Consider the following 17,982-nt stretch of genomic DNA (forward strand, 5'->3'; position numbering starts at 1 on the left):
CCCATAGACAACCCCCCCCCCCCCTCCCCCAAAACCACCCCCCATTCTCTCTTTCACACACAAACCTCCACCCTCCTTGCTCTCCTTCTCACACCCAAAGGATGCCAGCTGTGGGGCATGGGATCTTTAGCATGGTGGCACAGTGGTGAAGTGGCATGGTGGCGCAGTGATCGAAGGTGCAGAGGGTTCATTTTTTTCTGATCCACTTGGTGGTCAAATGTTGGGGTTTGTTGAGGCGCAAAGGCTTGGCAGTCAATGCTGGTGGGCAAGCAGTGGCCATCAGCACTCTGCTGATCTGCCACTGCAGATGATCTGCTATGGGTGTTGTGATTTTGGGATTTTTCCACCAATCTGTAATGGGTGTTTGGGATTTTCCTGCTGCCAATCAGTAATGGGTATTGTGGATATGTAGAGTTTTGATCTATTTGGGTGTTTTGTCCTGTAACGGGTTGTGGATATACAGATTTTGTGATGAAGGAAATTTTCCACATTTTATCTAGCAACAAACACCGAAAAATAATTTCTGAAGCATTTTGAAAAATGCAACCAAACACTAAAAAAGAAAATGCTTTCCCTAGCTAAAAAAAATTTACATCAAAAAACATTTTACAATAAAACAAACGGAGCCTTATAATTATTTTAGGCCATCTTGTAGGAGCAAATAAAAACATCATTTAATTGACATTATTGATGCATAATCAATCAAGGATCAACAATTTCTGTCAAAATGTACTTCTACTTTATTTATGATAAGCATTAGTTAGAAGAAAATCATGTTCAACTACAAGACTCATATCCACATGCTAGGGACCACTGTATGTAACCAGTATCAATACATATTCAACACTATTTAAACAATTCATACAGTCACCTCAAACATATTCAAGTATCTGGCAAAAAGTGTGGGTAAGAAACACTCCCATTCTATGGAGTTGCAGTTCTTTACAACACGAGCTACTAGAGCAGCCCATTGACTATTCCAAAATTGGCAATTTGGCATCGAGTCCCACAGGTCTATACACGATTTAATCCAGTCACTGCCATGCCAACAATAGGAAGTTAATTTGCCCAAACAAGCCACATAAAGAAAACCACAAAAAATAGGAGTTCTCAAAAATATGTGCTGCTTACAACAACAACAAGCCTTAATCCCAAATTTTTGGGGTTGGCTATGGATTCTCAACTAAAATATGTGCAGCTTACTTTGTAAAAAAGTCCTGGTTGTCTAAATTTGTAGGAAGAAACAGTCTCACAAACCCAGATCCTTCGAATGATGAATTATGCCATGGATTTTCCAATAAAGATCTGCAGGTTTGTTACATTAGATGGTAAGCAACAAAAAGTAAAGAATGATCACACAGAGCTTTCACTATTATGACCACACCAAAAATTCAATTCAATTGGGACGAGTGACTCCACATCTTAACATTCCTAACATGAATACTATAAGTATAGTACAAAGTTTGAAGAGATTTAAGGCCTACATTGACCAAATTGATTTCTACTCAGGCTACCTATTTTTTGTTGCTGAATCATCAAAGGCTAAACATCGGGGACTGCAGAAGAGTACAGATGTTTAACAAAAAGTCAATGCTGAAGTGACCAAATTGAGTTTTTTTATTATTTCTAAAACCCAATATTTTGGTTGTTTTAAGATTATTAAAAAAATAATAATAAAATAATATTTCCACAAAAATAACATGAATTTTCATAGACAATGACTGGTGTACTTGGTGTAGCTATTAATAAAACAAATTATAAAACTCTAGTGTATTCTGCCTCCATGAAAAAGCTAAAGGTCAAAAACATTAAATATATGCCATATGTAACTTAAGAGATAGAATCATATGTAATTCACTTTGAAAAAATCCAAAATCAAATTGAACCTACTGATGGCCAAAGAAATCCAAAGTAACTTCAAGGCTTTTAGACAGATCACCAAAATCAAAGAGAGAGATCCTCAGAGCACTGACCTAAACTCAGACCATATCTCAAAGGCAGAACCTGGTGGGAAAAACCTCCGGCAGGATCGAACAAGGGAAGTAATAGCCTCAAAATGCCTCTGTCTCAATCTCCACCCTTCAGGACCAGTATCCCTGTAACAGATGAATAATCCTTAGTCATCAGCATATAAAGTTTCCAAAACTAGGAAGTACAAGACAAAAAATAGTGTATATGCAATTCAGTGAAGCAAAAAAAAGCAATTATGGACAGGTCAAAAAAAATTCAACTATAAGTTGAAGGGAATGCAAAGAAGTATGACAGCAACAACAAAGAGAAAAACTTTAAGCTAGAGACCTTAGATCATTAAGAATTTACTTTGTGATACAGATTTTTTTTTTATTGGAATGATTTCCCTTTGGTTAATGTGGGTAATTTTGAAAAAGAAAAACCACAAATTTAATGATGGTGTGCTCTCTTTTATTGAGCTGAAAACATTGTTTGTAAGGTTGTTTGAATAGGCCCGAACATTTGGCACTAGATGCATGTTCTGTTGTAGAGTTTATTGATTCTATTTCCTTTAGATTGTAATTTTTGTATATTTTAATTCTTCAGGTTCACTGTATGTATACATCCTGTGTACATTACGCATTCCTCTTTTCAATAAATTGCATATTACTTATCCAAAAAAAAAAGGCTTCAAAAGCACTAAACAGTTTTAGTGCATAACTAGGAGATTTCATGATAAAATATCTTTTTCCTTTTTTTGGATTGGCTATTTATACACAATCCAACATAACCTCATCATTCGCCTCATTCTTATTTGGGGGTGGGGGGTGAGCTGCCATTAAGTGTTCATAATAAATTATCATAATTTAACCAATCAATTAAATCATGGCAATACTTTGTTGAACTAAGAATAAATAAATAAATGAAAACAATACATTTTGAAGGCGAATACTTAAAACTCACCTTGTGAAATGTGTATTAACCAAAGTATCATACAAAGGTCGCCATTGAACTTTCAAGGACAACTTCTTCCGATACTTATTAAGTACCCTTACTAAGATATTTCCCCATCTAACCTAATCAAGACAAACGGAACATCATATCAGAAAAGAAAAATTGTAAAAGTAAATATGTACAAGGAGAAAATATTTCACATGAGACAATAGATCACCTGGGCATAAAGCTTGTTTTGTGAGTTTTTAAACAACTCCAACCCTATCTCAACAAGTGTGCTAACATCTTCCAAAGATACATCACTTTTTGCCTTTATGAAACTGCATAACAAATAAATTCAAGTCAGATTTCAATCCGGTCACCAATCAATATAGATGGGACAAGGCATGGATAGCTCCATCCGCTTCACCAACAAGTTCTGCAATTACTAGCTATAAGTGAAAAAAGACCAGTCTGATAGAAGGACCAGATCAACTATGTGCCAAAAAAAGAAACAAAAAACAAAACAAAACAAATTTTCAACAATTTCTGAAAAGAACTTTTTCAATTGAAAGGCAATATAAACACATTAGATCTACATCTTCCAAACCAACTGATATATATCTACACCAGATTGAGACCAACCATAATTTATGTGCCTCTAACATATAAAAATTTACTATGACATATATCTCACATGCACCATCCATAACACATAGTAATTTGCTTCATGCATCTTTTTGAGTGACTCTCAGTGATATCCTTAGTACAAGGCCATGTAATTGGGGTCCATCGTACTCTTGTTTTTTAATTTTAATAAAGTTTTACTTAAAAAAAATATGTAATTTATAAAATAAATAAAACATAGTTATTTGCCATTAAGAGACTCATACATCACCAAACACCAACACAATGAGAGATAATGTATGACCAGTATTAATTATTAAATAAGCAAAATTAGAAATATATGTGACAAAGAGCCATATAGGCACAAGGCAACCCCTAATGTGCTAGTGCATGAGATCTTATACTGATGAACAGACACCTCCAAGCAACTGAAATCCATGGTGACAGCTTAAAGCTTGCTTTGAAAATGTAAGGTTTAGTAGTTAGAACTGGATATCTTCAGAATTTGTCAAGGTATAGCATGAAGTGTCTTCCAAGTGAAGTTGTTACGGTCATTATGACTGGTGGTGAAGTTTGTTAAATGGGACAATAGTTTAACAATGTAATCACAAGTTGAGGATTACATTCTGTTATGCACCTCACTTTATTGATTTTTAACCAGATCTCTTATTGATTTTCATTCTTTTATAAGTGATTCTCATTCAATTCCTGGCTTGAATCAGTGATCAAATGATTTTACATTTCAAAGGTCATGACACTTCAGCGATGCTTGCATTTGTTTATGTCTATGGAGGGCAGGAAATCATTAAAATATTGGTTGAATGATTAAATAAATCATTTCCTAACAACTTAAGCTGTTGGGGTCAGTTGGGAAAAATTGGTAATTTATCATGGTATTAGAAAAGTGTACCTGAGTTCAAACCTTGTCTCTGCTCTACCTACCATTTAAAAAGTTTAAAAAATCTCATGTGTTGGGCCCCACTTATTAAGGGAAAGGCTAGGCCCACACGCGAGGGGAGTGTTCAAATATTGTTTAGATTATTAAATTCACAATTCCTTAACAACTTAAGCTTTTGGGAGAATTGGTAATTTATCAAATATGTTTCTAATTTCTCATCAAAATTTAAAACGATACCAATTTGGTAATTCACTATTTGAACATCCATATTGAAAATTGGTCAGCCCTGAACTAGTCAAATGTGCTCCCTCAAAATGTTATGTCAACAATTATAGCAGACACTAGGGTCTACCACTAGTGCACACCATCTATGCCATCTTATGAACCAAAGCATTCCCAATCTCCCAATGCCAAGAGGCAAAAGCCAACTATCATTTCTTTTGTATGGCCCATAGCAAAAAGCAATCAGTTAAGCAAGGATTTAGGTTAGCCTGCCACTCAAGCCAACCTAAAAGGAGGGAGGCTCCTTGTATTCAGTGATGTCAACCCCACCAACCCCACAAACGCAGCAGGGCAGAAGATTCCAATGATAAACTCATATTCATAAGTAGTGCTGACTGGCTCCATTCCTAGAGGCAGAGTATCTATCAATGCCACACCCCCTAACCTCTAAATGCAAACACCCTAAAAATATGAAATTCACCAGTGCAAGTCCCAGGGGCCTCATTCCAAGTCTTGTATCCCACTACTGCCATAGTCATCCCTCAACTCCCACGCGAATTTCCCTGCTCCCCGACTCAAGCTAAGGCATACATACTCTTCAGCAAAAATTTCTATAGAAATGCCTCTATTTCTCAATATTAGGACAGATAAACAAGTTCATTATCTATTGTTTCATGTAACTCAACCCCTAAAGCTCGTCTATCGCTATTGCTGAATTACTTTGATAAATTTATAAATAAATAAAAAATCACACCATTTTCAAGTGAAATTAGAACAGTTATACATAGATAAATGTCATCCAAGTACCACCAACAACCCACGTAGTGAGGTAGGTATTAATATGAACAAAGACAGCTTTATATAAGAAAATTGAAATAAAAAAGTTAAAGGGCCAAGCCATAAACGAAGAACAAAAGGCACCCAATAATCCACCTTAAACCCCAATCTTCACTGTCAACGATTCATTTCCTAACTCACTCACTGATCAAATGGGCACCCAATAATCCACAATTCAGAACCATCAAAATTATTGTTATTTACTCGTGCAAACAAAAGGCATAACCAAATTCTAGAGACAAAATCAAAACCAATCAAATTTTCAACATGAATTCGGATAAGGAAAAAACAAACACACCCAGAATCGAAATGATACTGAAAAATCTCAAAAGACCCAAAATTTAGAGTCAAATTGAGAAAAAAAGAAAGACCCAAGATCGAAAACAAATTGATAAGACTGAAAAAGGAAAAACATAAACAAGAAAGAGCAAACGAAAATTAAAGAAAGCTCACAGGTCGATGACAGAGATCCACTTGAGAGTGGAGTAGACAGAATCTGGGTCATCAGGTTTGAAAGAGTTCTTGACAGAGCAGACGACCCGAGAGAATGAGTCTTTCTCTCTCTTGGTCTCTTGTATTCATTTCCTAACTCACTCACTGATCAAATGGGCACCCAATAATCCACAATTCAGAACCATCAAAATTATTGTTATTTACTCGTGCAAACAAAAGGCATAACCAAATTCTAGAGACAAAATCAAAACCAATCAAATTTTCAACATGAATTCGGATAAGGAAAAAACAAACACACCCAGAATCGAAATGATACTGAAAAATCTCAAAAGACCCAAAATTTAGAGTCAAATTGAGAAAAAAAGAAAGACCCAAGATCGAAAACAAATTGATAAGACTGAAAAAGGAAAAACATAAACAAGAAAGAGCAAACGAAAATTAAAGAAAGCTCACAGGTCGATGACAGAGATCCACTTGAGAGTGGAGTAGACAGAATCTGGGTCATCAGGTTTGAAAGAGTTCTTGACAGAGCAGACGACCCGAGAGAATGAGTCTTTCTCTCTCTTGGTCTCTTGAGCCACCGGTGGTGGAAGCCAAGCATTGTAGAGATGCATTTTTTTTTTAGTGTTTTGAAGCAAATGAAGAAGTAGAAGAAGAACACGAAGACTAGGATGAAATGTGCGAGGAATGGTATTCACTATATATATATAATGTTTTATGTGCGTGTGAATTGGTCTGGCTTTTCTTTCTCAACAAGAAAGTTGGGACTATACAGAACAAAAAACCAAGGCCCCAAAATGCAAACGACGAAAGTTGCAGTTCAAAGTTGAAAGAGAGTAGGATGGTCCTACATGACTTTTCAGTAACCAATAGGGAAACTTAATGGTATGGTAATCTTACAGATTTTTCTAGGGGAGGGTTGAAGTAGACGGTTTCACCTAGTACCCACGAAAACGAGAGATGCTACATTTACAACAATTTTATAATATTTTTACAACAAATCACAAGTAGTTAGTTATTATTGGTTCAAATTTGAAACTAACGCTAAAATTACTTTTTTGCCCTAACAATAACAACTAGTAACAACCTACCACTTAGGATTTGTTGTAAAAATGTTGTAAAATTATTGTAGACATATCATTTCTCTGAAATAATAGAGCTAATATCTAACGAGACTGCTCGATGGAGCGGATAGAGCCGGTCACACATATTATGGATATGTTTAGATACCATTTATTACTGAAAAATGAAAATATTATAGTAAAATAATTTTTAAATATATAAATAGTATTGTGGAATTCAGTTTTAAAGAAAAAGTTGTTGAATATGGTACTTATGAGTCTTGTGAATAATGCATAGGACTCGCAAGAAAAAACGCTTCTGTCGAAAAACGCACAAAACGCACTTTCTAAACGGAGGCTATATGGAATTTTTTTTTTTTTTTTTTTCATTTAACATTAGATTGCTAAGGATTTCGTTAGTTGCCCAGTTTCAAAACAAAGTGCAAAAGTAGCATCTCAAGTTTTTAAAACTCAAGTTTTGGGTAGAAATCGAGTTTCTAATACTTGAGATCTTGAGCTACAAACATCTGGCGTGGACTTTTTTCCATGTGAAGCCACATTGAAATCAAGTTTCTAATACTCGATTTGTGATCATATTTCAAACACAAAACACAGACTCAACTTTTATTTCACTTCTCACTCCCACTTAAGTGTCTAGAGCACTCTTACTCTCCTTCACACCCAAACATACAAACCCCAAACCCTCACTCTACTGAAGACAAGCGCATCTCATCAGCAGCATAAAACTCTTGTCTCCTCTCATCGGCGACCTCTCACTCAAAATCTCACTCAGTTCTCTCACTGCCTTGCACTGAGGCCAATAGTAAAACACAACCCCTCTCCTTCTATATTTACTCACAAACATTTGGCAGTTCTCCTATCTTTTATCACTACTCCCATTTATTCATTATCAAACCACATCAATCCACTGGAAATTTTGTTTTTCTCTCATTTCCACATAACCGCAAACCAGATACATAAAACACTTAGATTTTATTCCGGCAGAAATCGAGTCTTGTAGACTCGAGATTAGTGGCATTTCTAGAAGAAAATCGAGTCTTAAAGACTTGGTTTTGCTTTGTAAAACTTGAGTCTTTAAAACTCGAGATCTATGTGGCATAATAGTGTCCAACTCAGCAAGTAGGAAGCGAGTCTTTAAGCCTCGAGTTTTAAATGAAACTCAAGTTGCTAGTTTGCAATTATCTTTCAAACATGTGTTAACTATATTCTATCCCCTTACTATGCTAGCCCCCAAATATCCCCCATTATGTGAGACCGTTGACAAGCAATTGGTACACAATAGAAATGGTTAATGTATTACTAACAATGCTCATGTGAATGTATTATATAGGACTGTTGTGGACGTGCGTTGCATTTGTTGTAAAAGATGGAGTTGGATTTGTAGAAATAGTCTGTGGTCCACACCCACCAAACCATTTTTTGAATGTCATTGTATTCATCTAATCCTGGCCCACCATGGTGAGATAGCCTTCGTCATAGCGTCCCTCAATTTTTTATTATGCTTTGCAACTTCTTAAAACTACTTCGATGCCACTTATCTCTACTGCGTATACCTTTTCAAGAGTTAACCCTCCCCCAAAACCACCCCCCATTCTCTCTTTCACACACAAACCTCCACCCTCCTTGCTCTCCTTCTCACACCCAAAGGATGCCAGCTGTGGGGCATGGGATCTTTAGCATGGTGGCACAGTGGTGAAGTGGCATGGTGGCGCAGTGATCGAAGGTGCAGAGGGTTCATTTTTTTCTGATCCACTTGGTGGTCAAATGTTGGGGTTTGTTGAGGCGCAAAGGCTTGGCAGTCAATGCTGGTGGGCAAGCAGTGGCCATCAGCACTCTGCTGATCTGCCACTGCAGATGATCTGTTATGGGTGTTGTGATTTTGGGATTTTTCCACCAATCTGTAATGGGTGTTTGGGATTTTCCTGCTGCCAATCAGTAATGGGTATTGTGGATATGTAGAGTTTTGATCTATTTGGGTGTTTTGTCCTGTAACGGGTTGTGGATATACAGATTTTGTGATGAAGGAAATTTTCCACATTTTATCTAGCAACAAACACCGAAAAATAATTTCTGAAGCATTTTGAAAAATGCAACCAAACACTAAAAAAGAAAATGCTTTCCCTAGCTAAAAAAAATTTACATCAAAAAACATTTTACAATAAAACAAACGGAGCCTTATAATTATTTTAGGCCATCTTGTAGGAGCAAATAAAAACATCATTTAATTGACATTATTGATGCATAATCAATCAAGGATCAACAATTTCTGTCAAAATGTACTTCTACTTTATTTATGATAAGCATTAGTTAGAAGAAAATCATGTTCAACTACAAGACTCATATCCACATGCTAGGGACCACTGTATGTAACCAGTATCAATACATATTCAACACTATTTAAACAATTCATACAGTCACCTCAAACATATTCAAGTATCTGGCAAAAAGTGTGGGTAAGAAACACTCCCATTCTATGGAGTTGCAGTTCTTTACAACACGAGCTACTAGAGCAGCCCATTGACTATTCCAAAATTGGCAATTTGGCATCGAGTCCCACAGGTCTATACACGATTTAATCCAGTCACTGCCATGCCAACAATAGGAAGTTAATTTGCCCAAACAAGCCACATAAAGAAAACCACAAAAAATAGGAGTTCTCAAAAATATGTGCTGCTTACAACAACAACAAGCCTTAATCCCAAATTTTTGGGGTTGGCTATGGATTCTCAACTAAAATATGTGCAGCTTACTTTGTAAAAAAGTCCTGGTTGTCTAAATTTGTAGGAAGAAACAGTCTCACAAACCCAGATCCTTCGAATGATGAATTATGCCATGGATTTTCCAATAAAGATCTGCAGGTTTGTTACATTAGATGGTAAGCAACAAAAAGTAAAGAATGATCACACAGAGCTTTCACTATTATGACCACACCAAAAATTCAATTCAATTGGGACGAGTGACTCCACATCTTAACATTCCTAACATGAATACTATAAGTATAGTACAAAGTTTGAAGAGATTTAAGGCCTACATTGACCAAATTGATTTCTACTCAGGCTACCTATTTTTTGTTGCTGAATCATCAAAGGCTAAACATCGGGGACTGCAGAAGAGTACAGATGTTTAACAAAAAGTCAATGCTGAAGTGACCAAATTGAGTTTTTTTATTATTTCTAAAACCCAATATTTTGGTTGTTTTAAGATTATTAAAAAAATAATAATAAAATAATATTTCCACAAAAATAACATGAATTTTCATAGACAATGACTGGTGTACTTGGTGTAGCTATTAATAAAACAAATTATAAAACTCTAGTGTATTCTGCCTCCATGAAAAAGCTAAAGGTCAAAAACATTAAATATATGCCATATGTAACTTAAGAGATAGAATCATATGTAATTCACTTTGAAAAAATCCAAAATCAAATTGAACCTACTGATGGCCAAAGAAATCCAAAGTAACTTCAAGGCTTTTAGACAGATCACCAAAATCAAAGAGAGAGATCCTCAGAGCACTGACCTAAACTCAGACCATATCTCAAAGGCAGAACCTGGTGGGAAAAACCTCCGGCAGGATCGAACAAGGGAAGTAATAGCCTCAAAATGCCTCTGTCTCAATCTCCACCCTTCAGGACCAGTATCCCTGTAACAGATGAATAATCCTTAGTCATCAGCATATAAAGTTTCCAAAACTAGGAAGTACAAGACAAAAAATAGTGTATATGCAATTCAGTGAAGCAAAAAAAAGCAATTATGGACAGGTCAAAAAAAATTCAACTATAAGTTGAAGGGAATGCAAAGAAGTATGACAGCAACAACAAAGAGAAAAACTTTAAGCTAGAGACCTTAGATCATTAAGAATTTACTTTGTGATACAGATTTTTTTTTTATTGGAATGATTTCCCTTTGGTTAATGTGGGTAATTTTGAAAAAGAAAAACCACAAATTTAATGATGGTGTGCTCTCTTTTATTGAGCTGAAAACATTGTTTGTAAGGTTGTTTGAATAGGCCCGAACATTTGGCACTAGATGCATGTTCTGTTGTAGAGTTTATTGATTCTATTTCCTTTAGATTGTAATTTTTGTATATTTTAATTCTTCAGGTTCACTGTATGTATACATCCTGTGTACATTACGCATTCCTCTTTTCAATAAATTGCATATTACTTATCCAAAAAAAAAAGGCTTCAAAAGCACTAAACAGTTTTAGTGCATAACTAGGAGATTTCATGATAAAATATCTTTTTCCTTTTTTTGGATTGGCTATTTATACACAATCCAACATAACCTCATCATTCGCCTCATTCTTATTTGGGGGTGGGGGGTGAGCTGCCATTAAGTGTTCATAATAAATTATCATAATTTAACCAATCAATTAAATCATGGCAATACTTTGTTGAACTAAGAATAAATAAATAAATGAAAACAATACATTTTGAAGGCGAATACTTAAAACTCACCTTGTGAAATGTGTATTAACCAAAGTATCATACAAAGGTCGCCATTGAACTTTCAAGGACAACTTCTTCCGATACTTATTAAGTACCCTTACTAAGATATTTCCCCATCTAACCTAATCAAGACAAACGGAACATCATATCAGAAAAGAAAAATTGTAAAAGTAAATATGTACAAGGAGAAAATATTTCACATGAGACAATAGATCACCTGGGCATAAAGCTTGTTTTGTGAGTTTTTAAACAACTCCAACCCTATCTCAACAAGTGTGCTAACATCTTCCAAAGATACATCACTTTTTGCCTTTATGAAACTGCATAACAAATAAATTCAAGTCAGATTTCAATCCTGTCACCAATCAATATAGATGGGACAAGGCATGGATAGCTCCATCCGCTTCACCAACAAGTTCTGCAATTACTAGCTATAAGTGAAAAAAGACCAGTCTGATAGAAGGACCAGATCAACTATGTGCCAAAAAAAGAAACAAAAAACAAAACAAAACAAATTTTCAACAATTTCTGAAAAGAACTTTTTCAATTGAAAGGCAATATAAACACATTAGATCTACATCTTCCAAACCAACTGATATATATCTACACCAGATTGAGACCAACCATAATTTATGTGCCTCTAACATATAAAAATTTACTATGACATATATCTCACATGCACCATCCATAACACATAGTAATTTGCTTCATGCATCTTTTTGAGTGACTCTCAGTGATATCCTTAGTACAAGGCCATGTAATTGGGGTCCATCGTACTCTTGTTTTTTAATTTTAATAAAGTTTTACTTAAAAAAAATATGTAATTTATAAAATAAATAAAACATAGTTATTTGCCATTAAGAGACTCATACATCACCAAACACCAACACAATGAGAGATAATGTATGACCAGTATTAATTATTAAATAAGCAAAATTAGAAATATATGTGACAAAGAGCCATATAGGCACAAGGCAACCCCTAATGTGCTAGTGCATGAGATCTTATACTGATGAACAGACACCTCCAAGCAACTGAAATCCATGGTGACAGCTTAAAGCTTGCTTTGAAAATGTAAGGTTTAGTAGTTAGAACTGGATATCTTCAGAATTTGTCAAGGTATAGCATGAAGTGTCTTCCAAGTGAAGTTGTTACGGTCATTATGACTGGTGGTGAAGTTTGTTAAATGGGACAATAGTTTAACAATGTAATCACAAGTTGAGGATTACATTCTGTTATGCACCTCACTTTATTGATTTTTAACCAGATCTCTTATTGATTTTCATTCTTTTATAAGTGATTCTCATTCAATTCCTGGCTTGAATCAGTGATCAAATGATTTTACATTTCAAAGGTCATGACACTTCAGCGATGCTTGCATTTGTTTATGTCTATGGAGGGCAGGAAATCATTAAAATATTGGTTGAATGATTAAATAAATCATTTCCTAACAACTTAAGCTGTTGGGGTCAGTTGGGAAAAATTGGTAATTTATCATGGTATTAGAAAAGTGTACCTGAGTTCAAACCTTGTCTCTGCTCTACCTACCATTTAAAAAGTTTAAAAAATCTCATGTGTTGGGCCCCACTTATTAAGGGAAAGGCTAGGCCCACACGCGAGGGGAGTGTTCAAATATTGTTTAGATTATTAAATTCACAATTCCTTAACAACTAAAGCTTTTGGGAGAATTGGTAATTTATCAAATATGTTTCTAATTTCTCATCAAAATTTAAAACGATACCAATTTGGTAATTCACTATTTGAACATCCATATTGAAAATTGGTCAGCCCTGAACTAGTCAAATGTGCTCCCTCAAAATGTTATGTCAACAATTATAGCAGACACTAGGGTCTACCACTAGTGCACACCATCTATGCCATCTTATGAACCAAAGCATTCCCAATCTCCCAATGCCAAGAGGCAAAAGCCAACTATCATTTCTTTTGTATGGCCCATAGCAAAAAGCAATCAGTTAAGCAAGGATTTAGGTTAGCCTGCCACTCAAGCCAACCTAAAAGGAGGGAGGCTCCTTGTATTCAGTGATGTCAACCCCACCAACCCCACAAACGCAGCAGGGCAGAAGATTCCAATGATAAACTCATATTCATAAGTAGTGCTGACTGGCTCCATTCCTAGAGGCAGAGTATCTATCAATGCCACACCCCCTAACCTCTAAATGCAAACACCCTAAAAATATGAAATTCACCAGTGCAAGTCCCAGGGGCCTCATTCCAAGTCTTGTATCCCACTACTGCCATAGTCATCCCTCAACTCCCACGCGAATTTCCCTGCTCCCCGACTCAAGCTAAGGCATACATACTCTTCAGCAAAAATTTCTATAGAAATGCCTCTATTTCTCAATATTAGGACAGATAAACAAGTTCATTATCTATTGTTTCATGTAACTCAACCCCTAAAGCTCGTCTATCGCTATTGCTGAATTACTTTGATAAATTTATAAATAAATAAAAAATCACACCATTTTCAAGTGAAATTAGAACAGTTATACATAGATAAATGTCATCCAAGTACCACCAACAACCCACGTAGTGAGGTAGGTATTAATATGAACAAAGACAGCTTTATATAAGAAAATTGAAATAAAAAAGTTAAAGGGCCAAGCCATAAACGAAGAACAAAAGGCACCCAATAATCCACCTTAAACCCCAATCTTCACTGTCAACGATTCATTTCCTAACTCACTCACTGATCAAATGGGCACCCAATAATCCACAATTCAGAACCATCAAAATTATTGTTATTTACTCGTGCAAACAAAAGGCATAACCAAATTCTAGAGACAAAATCAAAACCAATCAAATTTTCAACATGAATTCGGATAAGGAAAAAACAAACACACCCAGAATCGAAATGATACTGAAAAATCTCAAAAGACCCAAAATTTAGAGTCAAATTGAGAAAAAAAGAAAGACCCAAGATCGAAAACAAATTGATAAGACTGAAAAAGGAAAAACATAAACAAGAAAGAGCAAACGAAAATTAAAGAAAGCTCACAGGTCGATGACAGAGATCCACTTGAGAGTGGAGTAGACAGAATCTGGGTCATCAGGTTTGAAAGAGTTCTTGACAGAGCAGACGACCCGAGAGAATGAGTCTTTCTCTCTCTTGGTCTCTTGAGCCACCGGTGGTGGAAGCCAAGCATTGTAGAGATGCATTTTTTTTTTAGTGTTTTGAAGCAAATGAAGAAGTAGAAGAAGAACACGAAGACTAGGATGAAATGTGCGAGGAATGGTATTCACTATATATATATAATGTTTTATGTGCGTGTGAATTGGTCTGGCTTTTCTTTCTCAACAAGAAAGTTGGGACTATACAGAACAAAAAACCAAGGCCCCAAAATGCAAACGACGAAAGTTGCAGTTCAAAGTTGAAAGAGAGTAGGATGGTCCTACATGACTTTTCAGTAACCAATAGGGAAACTTAATGGTATGGTAATCTTACAGATTTTTCTAGGGGAGGGTTGAAGTAGACGGTTTCACCTAGTACTCACGAAAACATCTCCATTCTCTCTCTCTCTCTCACGAAATAATAGAGCTGGTATCTAACGTAGACGGCTCGATGGAGTGGATAGAGCCGGTCGCACATATTATGGATACGTTTAGATACCATTTATTACTGAAAAATAAAAAGATTGTAGTAAAATAACATATAAATACTATCGGGGAATTCAGTTTTAAAGAAAAAGTTATTGAATATAGTACTTGTAAGTCTTGTAAATAATGCAAAAGACTCGCAAGAAAAAACGCTTCTGTCGAAAAATGCGCAAAACGCACTTTCCAAACGGAGGCTATGTGGAATTTTTTTTTTATTTCATTTAACCTTAAATTGCTAAGGATTTCGTTAGTTGCCCAGTTTCAAAACAAAGTGGAAAAGTAACATCTCAAGTTTCGGGTAGAAATCGAGTTTCTAATACTTGAAATCTTGAGCTACAAACATCTGACATGGGCTTTTTTCCACGTGGAGCCACATTGAAATCAAGTTTCTAATACTCGATTTGTGATCATATTTCAAACACAAAACACAGACTCAACTTTTATTTCACTTCTCACTCTCACTTAAGTGTCTAGAGCACTCTTACTCTCCTTCACACCCAAACATACAAACCCCAAACCCTCACTCTACTGAAGACAAGTGCATCTCATCAGCGGCATAAAACTCTTGTCTCCTCTCATCGGCGACCTCTCACTCAAAATCTCACTCAGTTCTCTCATTGCCTTGCACTGAGGCCAATAGTAAAACACAACCCCTCTCCTTCTATATTTACTCACAAACATTTGGCAGTTCTCCTATCTTTTATCACTACTCCCATTTATTCATTATCAAACCACATCAATCCACTGGAAATTTTGTTTTTCTCTCATTTCCACATAACCTCAAACCAGATACATAAAACACTTAGATTTTATTCCGACAGAAATCGAGTCTTGCAGACTCGAGATTAGTGGCATTTCTGGAAGAAAATCGAGTCTTAAAGACTTGGTTTTGCTTTGTAGAACTTGAGTCTTTAAAACTCGAGATCTATGTGGCATAATAGTGTCCAACTCAGCAAGTAGGAAGCAAGTCTTTAAGTCTTGAGTTTTAAATGAAACTCGAGTTGCTAGTTTGCAATTATCTTTCAAACATGTGTTAACTATATTCTATCCCCTTACTATGCTAATCCCCAAATATCCCCCATTATGTGAGACCGTTGGCAAGCAATTGGTACACAATAGAAATGGTTAATGTATTACTAACAATGCTCATGTGAATGTATTATATAGGACTGTTGTGGACGTGCGTTGCATTTGTTGTAAAAGATGGAGTTGGATTTGTAGAAATAGTCTGTGGTCCACACCCACCAAACCATTTTTTGAATGTCATCATTGTATTCATCTCATCCTAGCCCACCATGGTGAGATAGCCTTCGTCATAGCGTCCCTCAATTTTTTATTATGCTTTGCAACTTCTTAAAACTACTTCGATGCCATTTATCTCTACTGCGTATACCTTTTCAAGAGTTAGTGACTGTCATATTATCCCACGTTACTTTCTATGTTCCTGTACTTTTACAAGTGTAATTACCCTATCGTGCCACTTGTTACATTCTTGAAAATTCTGGAAATTTTGAATTAATACCAACACGGGTGAAGGATATTATTTATGAGTTCTATTAGAAACCTTAATTTCTCAATTGACCTAAACCTGCCTATATAAACATTCTTAAGCATGTTTCTCAAGTAAAGAGAGAGCAGCCCACCAAAAGCAAATCTGAAAACCAATATCCTTGAGCCAAAAAAAAAAAAAAAATCTCTCTTTGTTCATTGATAAAATCATAATGTGATCTATTCCACTTGTGCTTCAACCAATGTTCTTGAAACCGCAAAGTTTGCCCTACAACAATGGGTCGTTTTTGCTAGCTTTCAAGGTTTTAGATTGTAAACAAGTTCGTTCATAGAGGAGACTCGCATCAAAGGGTTTGTAAGTAGACTATTGTAACTATTTTGCCTAGTGACTTTTTTTACAAGATTGGATTTCTAGGGGAGGTTTTTTCATTGAAAAGTTTCTTCATTTGTTTTCTACTTCATCATCAAAATCTATGTACTTTTTATTACTTTTTACTATTATTGCTTTTCTTTTGGTGATTGATTACTATGGTTGATTACTTGTTGAATTATTAAGTGGTTGAATTAATCCAATTAACCTGCTGAACGTCGTCAAAAAGTTCAAAACTTTATGATTAGAGAGATAGTTAAAGGCGGCTGTATGTAACATTTTCTTAAATAAATAATGCTATACCCATGAAAGTGGTTTGTGTGAAAAGTGTGGAACTTTTTAGGGGAAGGCAGTTTAATGCGTTACAAGTGGCTGAGAAGTGGCCATTAAAATACACATCTTTACTAAACGCCAACATATACACAGGAGAAAGAAAAACAATTCTGCAATACAAAAAGTTTCTCAACCTTTTCACGAGACAAAATCTAGGAAACAACTTTTGCTACAATTTTAATTATAAGTGGTAAAAAAAATTTAAGAATTTTAAATTCATATGAAAGTAATAAGCAGCCAATTAGTCATAATTTATCACATCAAAATTTTAACAAAATTTTGTGCTATAAAAGTTGTGATTCTAGAAAAAATTCTCTCTATAATCTCTGAGATGTCTAATAAAAACTAAATACTTAATAGACCGATACAAAAGCAATATTACTTTATTATAAATTCTGACAAATATGTGTAGAAAAAGTAATGTTAGGTATTGTATACAGAGGTGAGAGTTGGTTCACATTAAACTCGGCTCCACAGTCCACAGATTGAACATTAGGAGTATATGAGAGATTCTTTGTAAATTGATTGGGGCCTTTGTGCCTTCTGCCTTTCGTAAAAACGTGGGTAATTGAGAATATTCCACTCATAATTGGCTATTTGGCAGCAAACAATTGGATGCAAACTTTTGAAAAAGTGAATATATTGAAAGTGAGAGAGGTTGCAAACTTTTTACTATAGATCCCTTTTACAACGGGCTGTTCA

General features: G+C 35.4%; 2 protein-coding genes across 2 annotated transcripts; both read right to left on the reverse strand.

Annotated features, from left to right (window-relative positions):
- Window positions 1-44: 44 nt before the first annotated feature.
- On the reverse strand, window positions 45-6,534 carry LOC136063731 (proteasome activator subunit 4-like). The gene is made up of 8 exons (XM_065764527.1): window positions 6,374-6,534; window positions 6,219-6,235; window positions 5,921-6,038; window positions 3,122-3,224; window positions 2,914-3,026; window positions 1,974-2,096; window positions 1,204-1,305; window positions 45-1,037 (listed from the first exon to the last, which is right to left on the reverse strand). The coding sequence occupies exons 1-8, from the start codon at window positions 6,532-6,534 to the stop codon at window positions 860-862; spliced, it is 915 nt and encodes a 304-aa protein (XP_065620599.1). The 3' UTR covers window positions 45-859.
- A 2,059-nt stretch (window positions 6,535-8,593) lies between these two features.
- LOC136063734 (proteasome activator subunit 4-like) lies at window positions 8,594-14,916 on the reverse strand. The gene is made up of 6 exons (XM_065764531.1): window positions 14,470-14,916; window positions 11,671-11,773; window positions 11,463-11,575; window positions 10,523-10,645; window positions 9,753-9,854; window positions 8,594-9,586 (listed from the first exon to the last, which is right to left on the reverse strand). Exons 1-6 carry the CDS (start codon window positions 14,628-14,630, stop codon window positions 9,409-9,411), a joined length of 780 nt encoding a protein of 259 aa, XP_065620603.1. The 5' UTR covers window positions 14,631-14,916; the 3' UTR covers window positions 8,594-9,408.
- Between the last annotated feature and the right edge of the window lie 3,066 nt (window positions 14,917-17,982).

The sequence above is a fragment of the Quercus suber genome, unplaced genomic scaffold (genome assembly GCF_002906115.3).
Source record: "Quercus suber isolate HL8 unplaced genomic scaffold, Cork oak 2.0 scaffold_567, whole genome shotgun sequence".
Taxonomy (NCBI): Eukaryota; Viridiplantae; Streptophyta; class Magnoliopsida; order Fagales; family Fagaceae; genus Quercus; species Quercus suber.